This window comes from Tachysurus fulvidraco, chromosome 12 (genome assembly GCF_022655615.1).
Source record: "Tachysurus fulvidraco isolate hzauxx_2018 chromosome 12, HZAU_PFXX_2.0, whole genome shotgun sequence".
Classification (NCBI taxonomy): Eukaryota; Metazoa; Chordata; class Actinopteri; order Siluriformes; family Bagridae; genus Tachysurus; species Tachysurus fulvidraco.
The window spans coordinates 24,773,997-24,789,949 of record NC_062529.1 but is presented as its reverse complement, the minus strand read 5'-3'; the positions used below and the strand labels follow the sequence as shown (position 1 = coordinate 24,789,949).

Below are 15,953 nucleotides of genomic sequence, written 5' to 3'. Positions count from 1 at the left end.
CTCATGACCATAGGTGAGGGTATTGACGTAGATCGACTGGTAAATAGAGACCTTTGCCTTGCAGCTCAGCTCTTTCTTCACCACAACAGACCGGTATATCGACCGCATCACTGCAGAGGATACACCCATCCGCCTGTCAATCTCCTGCTCCATCCTTCCCTCACTCGTGAACAAGACCCCAAGATACTTAAACTCCTTCTCTTGAGGCAGGAGCTCTCCACTAACCTGAAGGGGACAAGTCACTCTTTTCCGGCTGAGAACCATGGCCTCGGACTTGGAGGTGCTGATTCTCATCCCCGCCGCTTCACACTCTGCTTTAAACTGTCCCAGTGCACGTTGAAGGTATTGATATGATGAAGCCAACATGAGACGAATTCCTGTGGTCCCCAAACCGGACTCCCTCCGGCCCCTGACTGCACCTAGAAATCCTGTCCATATAAATAAGCCCGGATAAGCGGTAGAAGATGGATGGCTGGATGGACCTTAAACACAATCTAGCATCTCTGTTAGGCAAGGCAAGGCAAAGCAAGTTTATTTGTATAGCACATTTCATACACAGAGGTCATTCAAAGTGCTTTACATAGAAATTATTAAACAGTTTATAAAAGAGAAAAAGAAATATATATGAAAAATAAGAAACACGATAAAATCGTAACAAAAACAAATAACAATTAAAGAAAATAAATGTGATTTTAATAAAAACAGTTTAAAATGTGTTAAAAAAGAATAAAACAGGAGTAAAAGTGATTTGGATAAAAAGTGCAGTCAGTGTGAAGCAGCACAGCACTCATTCAGTAAATGCAGAGTTAAACAGATGTGTTTTTAATCTTGATTAAAAGGAAGTGTCTACTGTTGAAGCACATCTGATCTCTTCTGGAAGCTGATTCCAGCTATAGGTGGCGTAATAACTAAATGCTGATGCACCTTGTTTTGAGTGAACCCTTGGTATCTCTAACTGACCTGATCCTAATGATCTGAGTAGTCTGCTTGGTTTATATTCAATTAGCATATCTGTAATGTATTTCGGTCCTAAGCCATGAAGTGATTTATAAACCAGTAACAATACTTTAAAATCTATTCTAAATGTAACTGGAAGCCAGTGTAAGGACCTGAGGACTGGAGTGATGTGCTCAGATTTTTTGGTTCTGGTCAGAATTCTGGCAGCAGCGTTCTGTATGAGCTGCAGCTGTCTAATGGTCTTTTTGGGGATACCAGTAAAGAGTCCATTGCAATAATCCTAAGCCATGAAATGATTTATAAACCAGTAACAATACTTTAAAATCTATTCTAAATGTAACTGGAAGCCAGTGTAAGGACCTGAGGACTGGAGTGATGTGCTCAGATTTTTTGGTTCTGGTATGAATTCTGGCAGCAGCGTTCTGTATGAGCTGCAGCTGTCTAATGGTCTTTTTGGGGGTCCTAGTAAGGAGTCCATTGCAATAATCCGCCTTGCTGGTGATGAAAGCATGAACAAGTTTCTCTAAGTCCTGTCTTGAGACAAAACATCTAATTCTGGCTATATTTCTGAGATGGTAGTAAGCTGATTTGCTTATCGCTTTCACATGACTACTGAAATTAAGGTCAGACTCTAAAATTACACCAAGATTTCTGACTTTATTTTGTGTCTTTAGACCCCTAGAGTCAAGGTGTGTGTTAACCTTGAGAGTTTCATCTTTATTTCCGAATACAATGACTTCGGTTTTGTCTTTGTTTAACTGGAGGAAGTTTTGACGCATCCAACTGTTAATTTCATCAATGCACTTACATAGAGAGTCAATGGGGCTGTAGTCATTAGGGGACAGGGCTAAGTATATCTGGGTGTCATCTGCATAGCTGTGGTAAGCAATTTGGTTCTTTTTCATTATTTGACCAATTGGGAGCATATACAAATTAAAGAGAAGCGGTGCAAGAATTGAGCCTTGTGGGACTCCACATGTCATGGATGTCCACTCTGATTTATGGTTACCTATGTTCACATAGGTATGATTTTTTTCCCCCTTTTAGGTATGATTTAAACCATTTGAGGACCATCCCAGAAAGCCCTACCCAGTTTTCCAGTCTATGTAACAGTATGGTGTGATCTACCGTGTCAAAGGCAGCACTAAGATCTAGTAGCACCAGCACTGATATTTTACCCGAATCAGAGTTTAAGCGAATATCATTTATTATCTTTATGAGCACTGTTTCTGTGCTATGATGCTGGCAGAAACCAGATTGAAAATTGTTCAGGTAGCCATTCGAATTTAAGAATTTGTTCAGCTGATTGAAAACAACCTTTTCAATGATCTTGCCTATAAAAGGAAGATTTGAGATTGGTCTGTAGTTGCTAAGTATGGTTTTGTCTAGGTTACTCTTTTTTAGGAGAGGCTTAACAACTGCCGTTTTTAGGGACTCTGGAAAAGTGCCTGTGAGCAGAGAGGTATTTACTATTTTTAAGAGGTCAGTTTCTAAGCAGTTAAGTACCTTTTTGAGAAAGGATGTGGGGAGGGTGTCAAGGCTGCAAGTTGATGTTGTACTGTTTCTTCCAGGGTTTTTATATAAATTATGTCAAATTCTGAGAAAATGACAAATATTTGAGGTTGTTGTAGTGAGGTCTGACTGACCACATATGACCACAATATGAGGCCGTATTGATTGCCATTCTGATATTACTGATGTTCTCAGAGTAAAAGGTTGCAAACTCATTGCATTTGTTGTCAGAGAGCATTTCACTAGGAACTTGATTTGGGGGGTTTGTTAGTGTCTCTACAGTAGCAAAAAGAGTGTTGTTTATGTTGTTGTTTATAATGTTTGAGAAGAAGATCTGTCTAGCTGTGCCTAGTTCTACATTGAAAGCATGAAGACTGTCCTTATAGATGCTATAATGTACTTCAAGTTTTGTTTTCTGCCACATACGTTCAGCTTTTCTGCATGTTCTTTTCATGCTCTGTACCGCTGTTGTGTTTCTCCAAGGTGCTTTACGTCTGCCAGTGATCATCCTGACCTTTACTGGAGCTATACCATCAATAACATCTTTAACTTTTAAGTTAAAATTTTCAAGGAGAACATCAACAGAGTCTGCTGATATGTTTGGCAACATTGATATAGCATTCATAAATACCTCACTGGTGTCTTCATTTATGAACCTTTTTTCGACATAGACAGATCTAGCATCAGTGGCAGGACAGATCAATAAATCAAAGTAAACACAGAAATGGTCAGATAGCGCTTCATCCTTGATAACAGTGGATGGAATGTTTAGACCTTTGCTAATGAGCAGATCAAGAGTGTGTCCCCTATTGTGTGTAGGACCTTACACGTGCTGGGTCAGATCAAAAGTGTTTAAAACATTTAACAGTTCAATTGCAGTATTGTTTTCTGCATTGTCTATATGAATGTTGAAATCTCCAGCAATAACAAAATAATCAAATTCATAGGAGATTGTTGATAAAAGTTCTGTGAATTCAGCAACAAAGGTTGGGGTGTATTTGGGAGGCCTATAAATAATTGTAAACAGAATGCGTGGTGTACCTTTTAGAACAATACACAGATATTCAAAAGACTGGTAATCACCAAGTAACACTTGCTTGCATTGAAAGGCATCTTTGAATAAAACAGCTATTCCTCCACCCTCTACAGACACTTATAAAAGTAAAGTTGGGTGGGGCTGATTCATTGAGGACTGTAGCGCTGCAGCTGTCATCTAACCAGGTTTCATTTAGAAACACGAAGTCCAGGTTGTTAGTGGTGATAAGATTGTTAACTAAAATTGATTTGTTCTTTAATGAACGGATGTTCAGAAGTGCTAATTTAACAGTAACTGGTTTTGGCCCTGTATCCATCTCAGAATGACGTCTTAAAGGCAGTAGATTAGATAGAGTTGTCTTGCGGCTGGAGAGGGCCTTCGTCTTTCTATCACATATCAGGACAGAGATAGGGAAAGCTAAAGGGACATTGGGCTCCCGCTTGTTCTGAAAACATTTCTGATTGTTACTGCTGTCATAGCGGGGACCCAACACATATCAGTTACCAGTGCTGTTTGCAGATGAGGGCTGGTGTGATCCCTGACGTTGAGGCAGAGTTCGGAGTGCCCTCTCAGATGGAGGGGGAGGCCAGGATGGGCCCGGAGGCTTTGGTGGTTGTGGAGCCCGCCGTTTCTTGGTTGGTATTTGGGGACTCGCAGCAATAGAGTGGGAAAGCTTAGTTCCAGCAGATACCAGTTTCTCCATTTTCTCTGAAAAGCACAGAAGTGGTGATGTGGAAGAGAGGGAGACAGAGTGTGATGACATCAGCTGTGATTCTGGTGTTCCTGGAGGCTCGGGTGTGTTATCTTTTTTTTCCTGGTTGTTATCCACAGAAACGTCCTTGGGTGTTGATTCACCATCCAGCTGTAGTGAGTTATGTGGGCAGGGCTCAGCCTGAGCTGTGTCTGTGAACAGTAGTTGTTGTGGCTGCGGAGTTTTATCCTTGTCAACTGAATGTCCATCCAAGTGTTGGTGTGAAATCCTGAGTGGACTGGCACACTCAGCTGATGAATGATGAAGGAAGAAAAATATAGCACCTAGTTTGTTTGGGTGGATACCATCTCTGTTAAAAAGTTGCCTTTGACTCCAGAAGATATTAAAATTGTCAATGTAATTCAGTCCTCTCATGGTGCAGGTTTTTTGCAGCCATGAATTTAAACTTAGTAGCCGAGAAAACATATTTGTTCCTCTGGCTGGGAGAGGTCCACTGATGAATGATTGAACTTTCAGTCTTGCAAGTGTTTCAAAAAGTTCATTGAAATCCCTCTTGAGGAGCTCAGACTGCTCTTTACAAATATCATTCTTTCCCACATGTATGACAATCCGACTGAGAGACTCATGTTTCATCAGAATGTTGTAAAGTTCCTTGTTAACATCAGAAACCATTGCCCGAGGAAAACAGTATGTACGGGTAGCCTTGCTTCCAATGTTTCTGATAATAGAGTCACCCACTATCAGCGTGCTTGGCTTGGCTGCTGTCTGAGTGGAGCGCCGCTGCCTGTATGATATTGAGCATCTGTTAGCTCCGTTAGCTACTATCTGATGTGATCTACGTCCATTTACATTTAGGGACTCTTCGCCCAAACTCACTAGTGCTTCATATCTATTTTCAAGCCTCACAGGGGGTGGTGGAATACCAATATTAGCTACTCGAGCTGGACCCATATCTGGGGTAGATGATGCTAATGCAGCACCTTTGGGTCTCGCACCCTGTTTATGCCATCGGTTTGTGTCCTCAATTACTTTAAATTTCTCTGAGCTCACTATGACCTGTTTAGAAGCATTAGGTTCACAGGACTCACCAGCTTTATGTCGAGAGGGACCACGATGAAGCTCTGCTGTATGTTCTGGCAGGGTCGGCAGCACCACAAGTAACTTTGTTTCGAGAACTGCAATCTTTTGTAGAAGTCTGTGGCAGTTTGAGCAGCAGGTGTATTGAGATCCAAAAGAAGGCATTTTCTCTTCTGTTTGAGTGTGGGCAGCTGTGTTGTCCTGATTTAGGATTGTAAACTGCTGGTAATAGCAGACTGGTAGACCGCTATGACAAATTCACCAAGTTGTTGAATATTCCAAATGTCAATATAGTTTCAGGAATTTGTAGTTTTAGTGTGAGTGTCCAATTGTTTAGTTAGAGCACTGTGCTGAACTGCTGGTAGTTAAATCAAAAGATAAAAGCGAAAAAGCAAAAGCGCAAAGCACAGAGCGCAAGTAAAAGCGTCCGAACAGTAGAGAAGCAGGAAGTAGAGTGGAAATTGAAAATGCAAATGTTATTGAAAATGCAAATGTTATTGAAAATGCAAACTATTTCACTTATCTCCAAGAGTGATGTACAAGAAGTGATCAAACACATTTGCCAGGTACAATATTTATGGTATTTATTAAATTTAAATATTCTGTTTACATAATATTACAGACATCTTTTCACTGCCTGCCTCTATTTAACATCATATCACTGCCTCCTGGGAAAGCTCTTGAATGAAAGAGTTATAAATATTTTAGTTTAGATGACTGAGCAAGCAGGATTTGGCAGACACATGGGATAAACAAAATCTAGATAATGTTGATAAGTGGAGAAAACAAAAATGAAATGATAAGTAACTATTGACTGTCCCTCCCATAGCAATATAACTCACAGAACAAAAGCTAAAATTAGACATATAATCAGTACTGTGTTCAGAAGCAGGAAGTTGAGTTTACCACCGTAAATCATTTACCTTTTTGTTTTTAACCTTATCACATATTTACATTTTTTTTTTTTACATTTACAGCATTTGGCAGACGCCCTTATCCAGAGCGACGTACATAAGTGCTTAAATCTCTAACACTGAATACATTAATGCTGGTTCACTAGGTTACATACTTAAGATACCATGAGTTTAAAACATTTGTTCAAAGTTACAATGAAAAAGTGTCAAATTTTTTTTTTTTTTTTTTTTTTTTATTTTTTTTTTTTTTTTTTTTTTAAATGCAAAAGATAAGGAAAGAAGTGCTAGTTGAAGTGCTTCCTGAATAAGTAGGTCTTCAACCGCCGCTTGAAAATAGCCAGTGACTCGGCTGTCCGGACCTCTAGGGGAAGTTCATTCCACCACCTTGGTGCCAGTACAGAGAAGAGTCTTGTAGTATACTTGCCTCTTAGCCTGAGAGATGGTGGAACCAGTCGAGCAGTGCTGGTAGATCGGAGGTTGCGGGGTGCAGTGCGAGGAATGATGAGGGCTTTGAGGTAAGAGGGGGCTGGTCCATTTTTGGCTTTGTAGGCCAGCATCAGTGTTTTGAACCGGATGCGTGCAGCTACCGGAAGCCAGTGGAGGGATCGCAGTAGCGGGGTGGTATGCGAGAACTTTGGCAGGTTGAAAACAAGCCGGGCAGCTGCATTTTGGATCATTTGCAGAGGACGGATTGCGTTCATAGGTAGACCTGCCAGCAGTGCATTGCAGTAATCCAGTCTAGAAATGACAAGAGACTGAACAAGTACCTGGGCAGTCTGTGTGGACAAAAATGGCCGAATCCTTCTAATGTTGTAGAGAAGAAACCGACATGAGCGAGTCACATTTGCAACATGAGAGGAAAAGGACAGTTGATTGTCCATGGTTACCCCAAGGTTGCGAGCTGTGGCTGAAGGGGAGATCAGATCGTTGTGCAAGGATATAGCAAGATCGTGACCTGGGGATGAATCACCTGGGATGAACAGCAGTTCAGTTTTGTTAGGATTGAGCTTTAACTGATGAGCAGTCATCCATGATGAAATTTCTGCCAGACATGCTGAGATCCGGGCAGAAGCTGTGGCATCTGAGGGTGGGAAAGAGAAGATAAGTTGTGTATCATCAGCATAGCAGTGGTAAGAGAACCCATGTGATGAAATAACTTCACCAAGAGAGTGAGTATACAAGGAGAAAAGAAGAGGACCAAGTACTGAGCCCTGTGGGACGCCAGTGGAGAGTCTGCGTGGAGCAGATGTCACTCCCCTCCATGTTACTTGATATGAGCGTCCTTCCAGGTAGGAGGCAAACCATTCCCAAGCTGATCCGCAAATCCCAAGACTCTTGAGGGAGGATAAGAGAGTCTTGTGGTTGACCGTATCAAACGCTGCTGAAAGGTCAAGGAGGATAAGGACGGATGATAGTTTGGCTGATCTAGCAGTATGTAGCTTCTCAGAGACATCCAAAAGGGCTGTCTCTGTAGAGTGAGCTGCTTTAAAGCCAGACTGTTTGGGATCTTGGAGGTTGTTCTGTGAGAGATAGACAGACAGTTGATTATAGACAATGCGTTCAAGAATTTTTGAAAGAAATGAGAGAAGTGAAACCGGTCTGTAGTTACTGATGTCTGATGGATCCAGAGCAGGTTTCTTTAGGATGGGAATAACCCTTGCTCTCTTGAAAGTAGTTGGTACCTGACCAGATGCTATGGATCTATTGACGATAGTGGAAATGAAGGGCAAGAGGTCTTGTGAGATGGTCTGGAGCATAGTGGTAGGGAGTGGATCCAATGGGCAGGTGGTAGGATTGCAGGACTGGATGAGTTGTAAAATCTCTTCTGCTGCCACAGTTGAAAAATGTGACAACGAAGGTGTAGGGGAATCCATACTCTGAGATGTAAGTGCAGTCGGGGCTGAAGTGAAGGTCCGGCAGATTTCTTCAATCTTCTCCTGGTAGAAAGAAGCAAAGTCTTCTGCAGTCAGGGAGGATGAAGAAGGTGGAGCCGGGGGGTTGAGCAGAGAAGAGATGATGTTGTGGAATTTCCGTATAATACAATTATAATACAATTAATACATATAATACAATTATTTTGCCATGGTGGCACCAATGGGTGCTAAACTACACTACCCATCAGCCCCAGCATGTCACGTCACTAATCAATCTCACCTGATTCTTGTTATACTGTGTTAGTCAGTGACGTAAAGTCAGGTCAAGGGCGAATGAGGCACTGGACAGACTTAGCTAGATTTACTGTGTATGAACTCCACATATATGGTGCGGTCTATGAATAGAATCTAAGTCTGGTTAGGGCTTAAAATTAGGATCTAAGTTATATTATCAGAGGTAATGGCTGCCTCTCATGGTATGTTTTTATTGCAGTTTTATAAATACCAACAAGCCTAAATATCTTACAGTATACACAGATATGTGAAATAAGTTACCTAGACAATGGAAGGCCATGGTATGCAAATAAGATGTGTATAAGAGGGGGATGTGGTAGCCTAGTAATTAAAGTGTCGGTCTACCAATCGGAAATTTGTGAGTTCATATCCCAGGTCCACCAAGCTACCACCGAGCAAGGTCCTTAATCTTCAATTGCTCAATTGTAAAAAATTAAAAAAAAATGTAAATATTGAAGGCATATTGTTGATAGCATATTGCATATTGTTGATATTTACACAAATAATTATAGTCACATGCTTATTCCTCACACACAAGTTCATGTTTTTACAGGATTGTGCAATTCCTGGTAAAGCAGATTTTCTGGCTACTGCCCTTCATTTACATTTACATTTACATTTACAGCATTTGGCAGACGTCCTTATCCAGAGCGACGTACATAAGTGCTTAAATCTTTTTTTTTTTTTTATAAATGCAAAAGATAAGGAAAGAAGTGCTAGTTGAAGTGTTTCCTGAATAAGTAGGTCTTCAACTGCCGTTTGAAAATAGCCAGTGACTCAGCTGTCCGGACCTCTAGGGGAAGTTCATTCCACCACCTTGGTGCCAGAACAGAGAAGAGTCTTGTAGTATACTTGCCTCTTACCCTGAGAGATGGTGGGACCAGTGGAGCAGTGCTGGTACAGTAGATCTGAGGGTGCGGGGTGCAATGCAAGGAGTGATGAGGGCTTTGAGGTAAGAGGGAGCTGGTCTGTTTTTGGCTTTGTAGGCCAGCATCAATGTTTTGAAATTGATGCATGCAGCTACCGGAACCAAGTGGAGGGATCGCAGCAGCATTTGGTGTGCGAGAACAGGCAGATTGAAAACCCTTCATTTTGATCAGATCTGATGTTTTTGTTTGGCTGTTCACATTACCTTTTAAAATGTGGCCTATATCAGATACCAGTGTGAACTGTTTGCTGTTTCGAACTGAACCGCATGCGTAAACGAACAATAATGATGACATCACACGCAGTACACCGTTGCGCTAAAGTTGGCGAGGTTATGGAGGAAGTAAGCATTTTCTCTTTTCTTTCTAAATGTGTGTAATGCCAGCACAGAGACGCGGTGTTTTGAAAATTTTCGGATGTCGAGGGCAACTTTTGATTATTTGATCTATTTTGTAGCCGTAGTCACGTTCACGTGCGTACTCGCCAGCGCATAATCGTGACGAATGTCGATGTAGATTGACGTAAAAGTCGCATCAAATCCACCTTGGGTGTTCACATTGTGGCCACATTGGAAAAAATCAGATCTGGGCTAGATTTGAGTGTTCACACTACTCCTGAAGAAGTCTGACCTGGTCACTTGACCCCAAAAAAATCAGATTTGGGAAATCTTTTTTTTTTTTTGCTTAATTTTATTGTCCTCTTTATTGTCTTCTCCTGACTTAATTTATCTGGTGTTAGAGCCACTATTTATGTTCTACCCTGCAGCCCAATTCACTTACAATCAGTCCTAAATATTTCCTGAGTTCAGAATTAAAGCGTCCCAATTACAGTATGTTGAAATGAATATCCCAAAGCTCCTTAGATGCCCAGTAGATTTTCACACTGCGGATCTGTGGACACTTTCCCAGCTAATATCTGCCACAACTCCGTGGGCGAGGGACAGGTGAGTTTTATGACTATTCGCTTCACGCATGTCACACGAATGCTACAGAGACGTGAAAGAATTGTAGAAAAAAAATAAATCAAATTAAACCATCTAAATTATATAAGAAATCACGAATGAAGAAAAGCTGCAAACAGGAGTTTGTTCTCTAGGCAACATTCTCTTCTTACTATCACTATTCAAATTCAAATTCAAATCGTTTGGTCACAAACACAACCACACACAGTACAACATGCAGTGAAATGCTTTTTATGACTGTCCAATTTGAAAAAATCCAATATACAATAGTAACATTAGTAAACATTAGTAACAACAGTAAAATTCAATAAAAGGAAATAAAATGGAATTATGCCCTCTTTTACCACCCACACAAAACAGAAAACATGGTGCAGAAAAAAATACTTTACACAAAAAAAAATTAAAAAGTTCTAGTGTATGTTCAATTCAATTTATTTGTATAGTGCTTTTAACAATTCCCATTGTCTCAAAGCTGTTTTACAGTAGTATGGAAACAGAAGATAGAGAGGAAAAAAGAATATATAATATATAAGAATAATAAGAAGAAGAAGAAGAAGAAGAAGAAGAAGAAGAAGAAGAAATAAGGATAAGTATAAAGAAACTAATATATACAATTAAAGTTTAAAGTTCATTTAAAAAATATTACCTTTAAATTTTAAACACTAATATCTATATAATAGTATAGTATATTTAGTATTTATAGTACGGTAGCTGCATAGAGTATAGTAGCTGCATTTGTTTTCTGTTGTTGTTGTTTGTTGTCAAATGTGCCTCAATATTGCTTCTAGCCTGTATGGTTTTTGCCTCATTACCACAGATCATGCTCTTGGCTTCATTTTTTCTTTATGCTGTGTAGTTTGTATATTAAATAACGAATGTACTGCACCAGCATCCACCTCCACTACAATCCGTTACAAATTAGGGATAAACTTGGATATTAAGCATTTACCATGAGTTTATAGTATTATGGAATTTTTCGTAACATGCTTTAATATGATGATCAGTCTATACAGTATAAGTACATTAAAAAAAACAGCAAGGCTCATCATACTTAAAACTCATACTCTACTAATTCATGGGTAAAATGAGTAAAAAATTAGGTTTTGTTGAACACAAATAAGGGACAGAATATCGGGGATGGGTTCAAGCAACTGGACTCCTCTCACTAAATTGGCAAAAAAAACAAGTTTCATTTTAGGCAAAACTTTTTATATAACCACCCTGTCCAATCACATAGCTACACCTTCTACTGTAGAACACCTGACAACATCATATTGTAAGAAAATAATTCAGAGTTATTTTTTATGAGAGCAGTTCTGATTTACTGACATACTGTATGGGTAACAAACCTGATACCAAACCATCTGGACCATAAAACATTCCCAAGCCACCAGAGACCGCTTGATGTAGATTTACTTTCATCTTTCCTCTCTCAAAAAAGAATCATATGTAAAGGAAAGATAATAAAATAACCAAAAACTTTTAAACACGACTTAAATAAATATGCTACTTTACTAATCCTGTTTTTAACATTAATAACAGTTTGTGTGCATATAACACAAAAACAATTTTATTTGTTATTGGACATTTTTAAGTGTCACAATACAGTGTCCTTACATAGCTCTAGGCACCTCTAAAATAAAACCTCTCATATTTTATATAGTGTATATTCCCTAATTGCCCAAAGTCCCAAATTATTCTGATATATTAACTATTTGAACCATCTCAAAAATGCAGAAAATATTTACATGTTTACAAATTGAATTTGTGGCATTTACATAAGCTCTTTGAACTAAGCTTTCCACGGCGAGCTTTGATGATGCAAAAGCAAGTGATTTGTGTACAGGTTGCCTTGGTAACGTTTACATTTACATTAACATTTACAGCATTTGGCAGACGCCCTTATCCAGTGCGACATACATAAGTGCTTAAATCTCTAACATTGGATACATTAATGCTGGTTCACTAGGTTACAGACTTAAGATACCATGAGTTTAAAACATTTGTTCAAAGTTACAATGAAAAAGTGTCAAAGTTTTTTTTTTGTTTGTTTGGTTTTTTTTTTAATGCAAAAGATAAGGAAAGAAGTGCTAGTTGAAGTGTTTCCTGAATAAGTAGTTCTTCAACCTCCGCTTGAAAATAACCAGTGACTCAGCTGTCCGGACCTCTAGGGGAAGTTCGTTCCACCACCTTGGTGCCAGAAAAGAGAAGATTCTAGTAGTAAACTTGCCTCTTACCCTGAGAGATGGTGGAACCAGTTGAGCAGTGCTGATAGATCGGAGGTTGCGGGGAATGATGAGGGCTTTGAGGTAAGAGGAAGCTGGTCCGTTTTTGGCTTTGTAGGCCAGCATCAGTGTTTTGAATCAGATGCGTTCAGCTACCGGAAGCCAGTGATGGGATCGCAGCAGGAGGGTGTTATGCGAGAACTTTGGCAGGTTGAAAACAAGCCGGGTAACGCATTATTTATTTTAGCCCATGCGATTTTTAAGAATCTAGCTTCAGTTTATACTTATGAGGCATCAGTGAAACATCACAACACTATACCCAGGCACTTTATTGCCAAATGACCTCTTAAATGTTGTCCTTTTTAATCACATGAACTCATTATATTCTGTTCATTATCAATGGGAAAGACATGAACACTGACTCATTCACAATTTCACAAAGGCCGAGGTCCCTTTTATGTTTTCCCACAGAATGGGTATAGGGGGGAAAAAAGGGAGAAATGCATAAAAATAAAAAAATATATTAATATATTTAAGAAAAATAATTACTGATAGTTTTTTTAATTTCATAATAAAAGGTAAAAAAAAAGAACTAAACAGGAAACAGACTGAAGGGTTAAAAAAATCCAAATCAAAGGCAATCTGCACTTGCATACATTTTGCATTGTCCTTTCCCTCAGTCTGCTGACTTGGTTTTGATTTGATTTTTATTTGTTTGCTGCTGTCACCAGTAACATAATTACTGGAGAATCTTCAGAGCCGAGCTCAATCACACCAAAGTCAGGGATGATGCCTGTTCTCTACATCCTCCTCCTGCTGGCTGTAACAGATGCATCCGCAGATCTGTTCGTGAGAAAACACATTTATTATAATCAGGATATGACCTGGACTGATGCTCAGATGTACTGCAGGAATAATTATGTAGATCTGTCAGTTATTGACACACAACCGGAATTTGACAGTTTCGTAAGGCAAATGGACAGTAAGAAATCTGACAATTGCTGGATCGGTCTTAGAAAAGAAATAAACGGTGCGATTCAGTGGACTGACGGAACTATACTAGGATTCTCAAAGTGGAAAGGTGGGGAACCTGACAATCCTCCGAATAAAGACTGTGTGTTTACGAACAACAATGAGTGGATACATGATGACTGTAATAGCAAACATAAAGTCTTCTGCTACACTTGGGAACCTCAGATAATTGTGGTGCAGGAGATGATGAACTGGGAGGAGGCTCTGGTGTACTGCAGAACAAACTACACTGACCTGGTAGGGTTCGCCGACAAGATTGACTACTTTGTGCTCAACAACAGGAATATGAAAATTCGGACTCTTTGGACCAATCTACGATTCATGGATGGCTCATGGTTCTGGGTGAACCAGACATCTCTGCTGAATAGTGTGACATCACTGCCTTCGTGCCCTGCCAAGCCTTTCCGATGTGGAGCACGAAACGTTAAAGCTGGTGTCTGGGAGAACAGAGACTGCAAGGAGAAAATGAACTTCATTTGCTATCTCTAAATTTGGTGAGTGATTTGACTCGACTTCTAATATCTTCTCAATAATGTTCTTTAACTAATTACATCAAAATTAATTTTCCCTATAATGCACTTCTTAGAGCATCGCTGCAATCAAGATTGGCACGAAACAATGAAGAATCGATGAGATGCTGAGAAGATTAATGTCAATCACAAAGCATAATATTATAAACTGAATTATTACATTAGAATTATGTCTTCCTTCTGCTATTATGTCTTCCTTCTGCTCTGTGTTTATGTTCTGTAAAGCTGCTTTGAGACAATGTCTATTGTAAAAAGCGCTATACAAATAAACTTGAATTGAATTAAATTGAATTACATTAGAATTAATTCATTTATTAATTCTCCAACACTATATTTATGTGCTACATTGTGTTGTAGTAAATAGTGTCCTTGAGTAGATATTTGTTATATATATATTTTAAGTTTTTCCTGAATAAATGGAATTTGTATTTTATCCTCGACTGTAATGTTAAACATTAAATAAAATGTGTGTTCGGGTTTCAGAGATTTTTTTGTGTCATGGTAAATTCATAGAATATGAAGTGGCTCAGTGGTTAAGGTATTGGACTATTGAGTGGAAGGTTGCAAGTCAAATCCCAACACAACCAAGCTGCCGCTGCTGGGACTCAGAGCAAGGCCACAAACCTACATTTACTCAGTTGTATAAATAAAATAATAAATGTTACTCTGGATGTGACTGCCAAATGCTGTAAATCAGTGGTCCCCGACCCCCGGGTCGCGGACCGGTAACGGTCCGTGGACCAAATGGTACCGGGCCGCCCAAGGAACATTAAATTATTTCCATTTTATTTACTGTGGTGTATTTCTCTCGGGTTTGTCCGACTTTCCATGGATGAGAGGTTAACCGGGAGCTGAGAGACGTCACCAAAGCCAAAGCCGCACCAATACCGCGCATGCGCAAAATATCGTGATATCGGGCCAGGTTTAGGTGACATCTGGAGCTGAGCGGCTGCAAGCGGCAGTGGCGTTGTAGCTTTGGTGGCATCACTCTTCTCTCTGTTCACCGGTACTTTGTCATGTTTAACAGTGCTTGGTGTACGTGTATATTGTGTTTGCTCAAATTTAACTCACAAATTAGTAAAAATGAGCACGAAACAGACGTCGTTAGAAAGTTAGAAACTCTGCCGGTGTTCTGGATTAAAGTCATGGCGGAATTGTCACCACAGCACTTAAATCCCTATCGCCATTTCCGACATGCTATCTGTGTGAAGCGGAGCTTTCTGCAGTGACGGCAACCAAAACAAAACAACGGAATAAACTGGACATAAGCAACACACTTCGGGTGTCATTGTCTCCTGTTACCCCAGATGGAATCGTCTCGAAACAAGAAACAAGCTCAGGGTTCTCATTGATTTAGCATTGTAGTGAGTTAAGAAGGCATGTTTAAATACATTTAAATTAAAATTATTAATTTTAATTTAATTGTATAGCCGCCACCCACCACCCCCAGCGGGCCGCGGTAAAATTATCAAACATTGACCGATCCGCGGCGAAAAAAAGGATGGGGACCACTGCTGTAAATGGTCAATTGACATGAATTTCTTACTTGTTCTCCAGTAATGTCACAAAAAAATGCTAGAAATATTCAATATATTTTAATTGCAAAATTCTGACAGATTACACAACGTGACAATTGAATTTTGCCAGACTTAACCAGGCATCCAGGGAAGAAATATACAGTATGTTCAAAATGTTCAATGAGCTAAAGCAAGGAGAAAAAACTACAAAAGCATTGAAAAATGAAGGTTTGTGTTTTGAAAAAAGCTGGATCAAAGCCTTAAAACAGGCTGAAATCCATGGCATGACTTAAAAATCAACACTCTATATTTAATTTGTCATAGATGTTGGAAATATGCAAATAAGTCAAGTCCAGAAGCTTTTCTTGTCATTTCAACCGTATAT

At 39.5% G+C, this 15,953-nt stretch overlaps 1 protein-coding gene across 1 annotated transcript; it reads left to right on the top strand.

The window, feature by feature from the left end:
• Positions 1-13,131: 13,131 nt before the first annotated feature.
• On the top strand, positions 13,132-14,304 carry LOC113641472 (C-type mannose receptor 2-like). Its single transcript, XM_027144163.2, has 2 exons — positions 13,132-14,015; positions 14,108-14,304. Exon 1 carries the CDS (start codon positions 13,276-13,278, stop codon positions 14,008-14,010), a length of 735 nt encoding a protein of 244 aa, XP_026999964.1. The 5' UTR covers positions 13,132-13,275; the 3' UTR covers positions 14,011-14,015; positions 14,108-14,304.
• Positions 14,305-15,953: the final 1,649 nt, after the last annotated feature.

What these genes read in the sequence shown, in the direction of transcription:
- LOC113641472 (XM_027144163.2), top strand. Translation starts at nt 13,276, where the DNA reads ATGATGCCTGTTCTCTACATCCTCCTCCTGCTGGCTGTAACAGATGCA.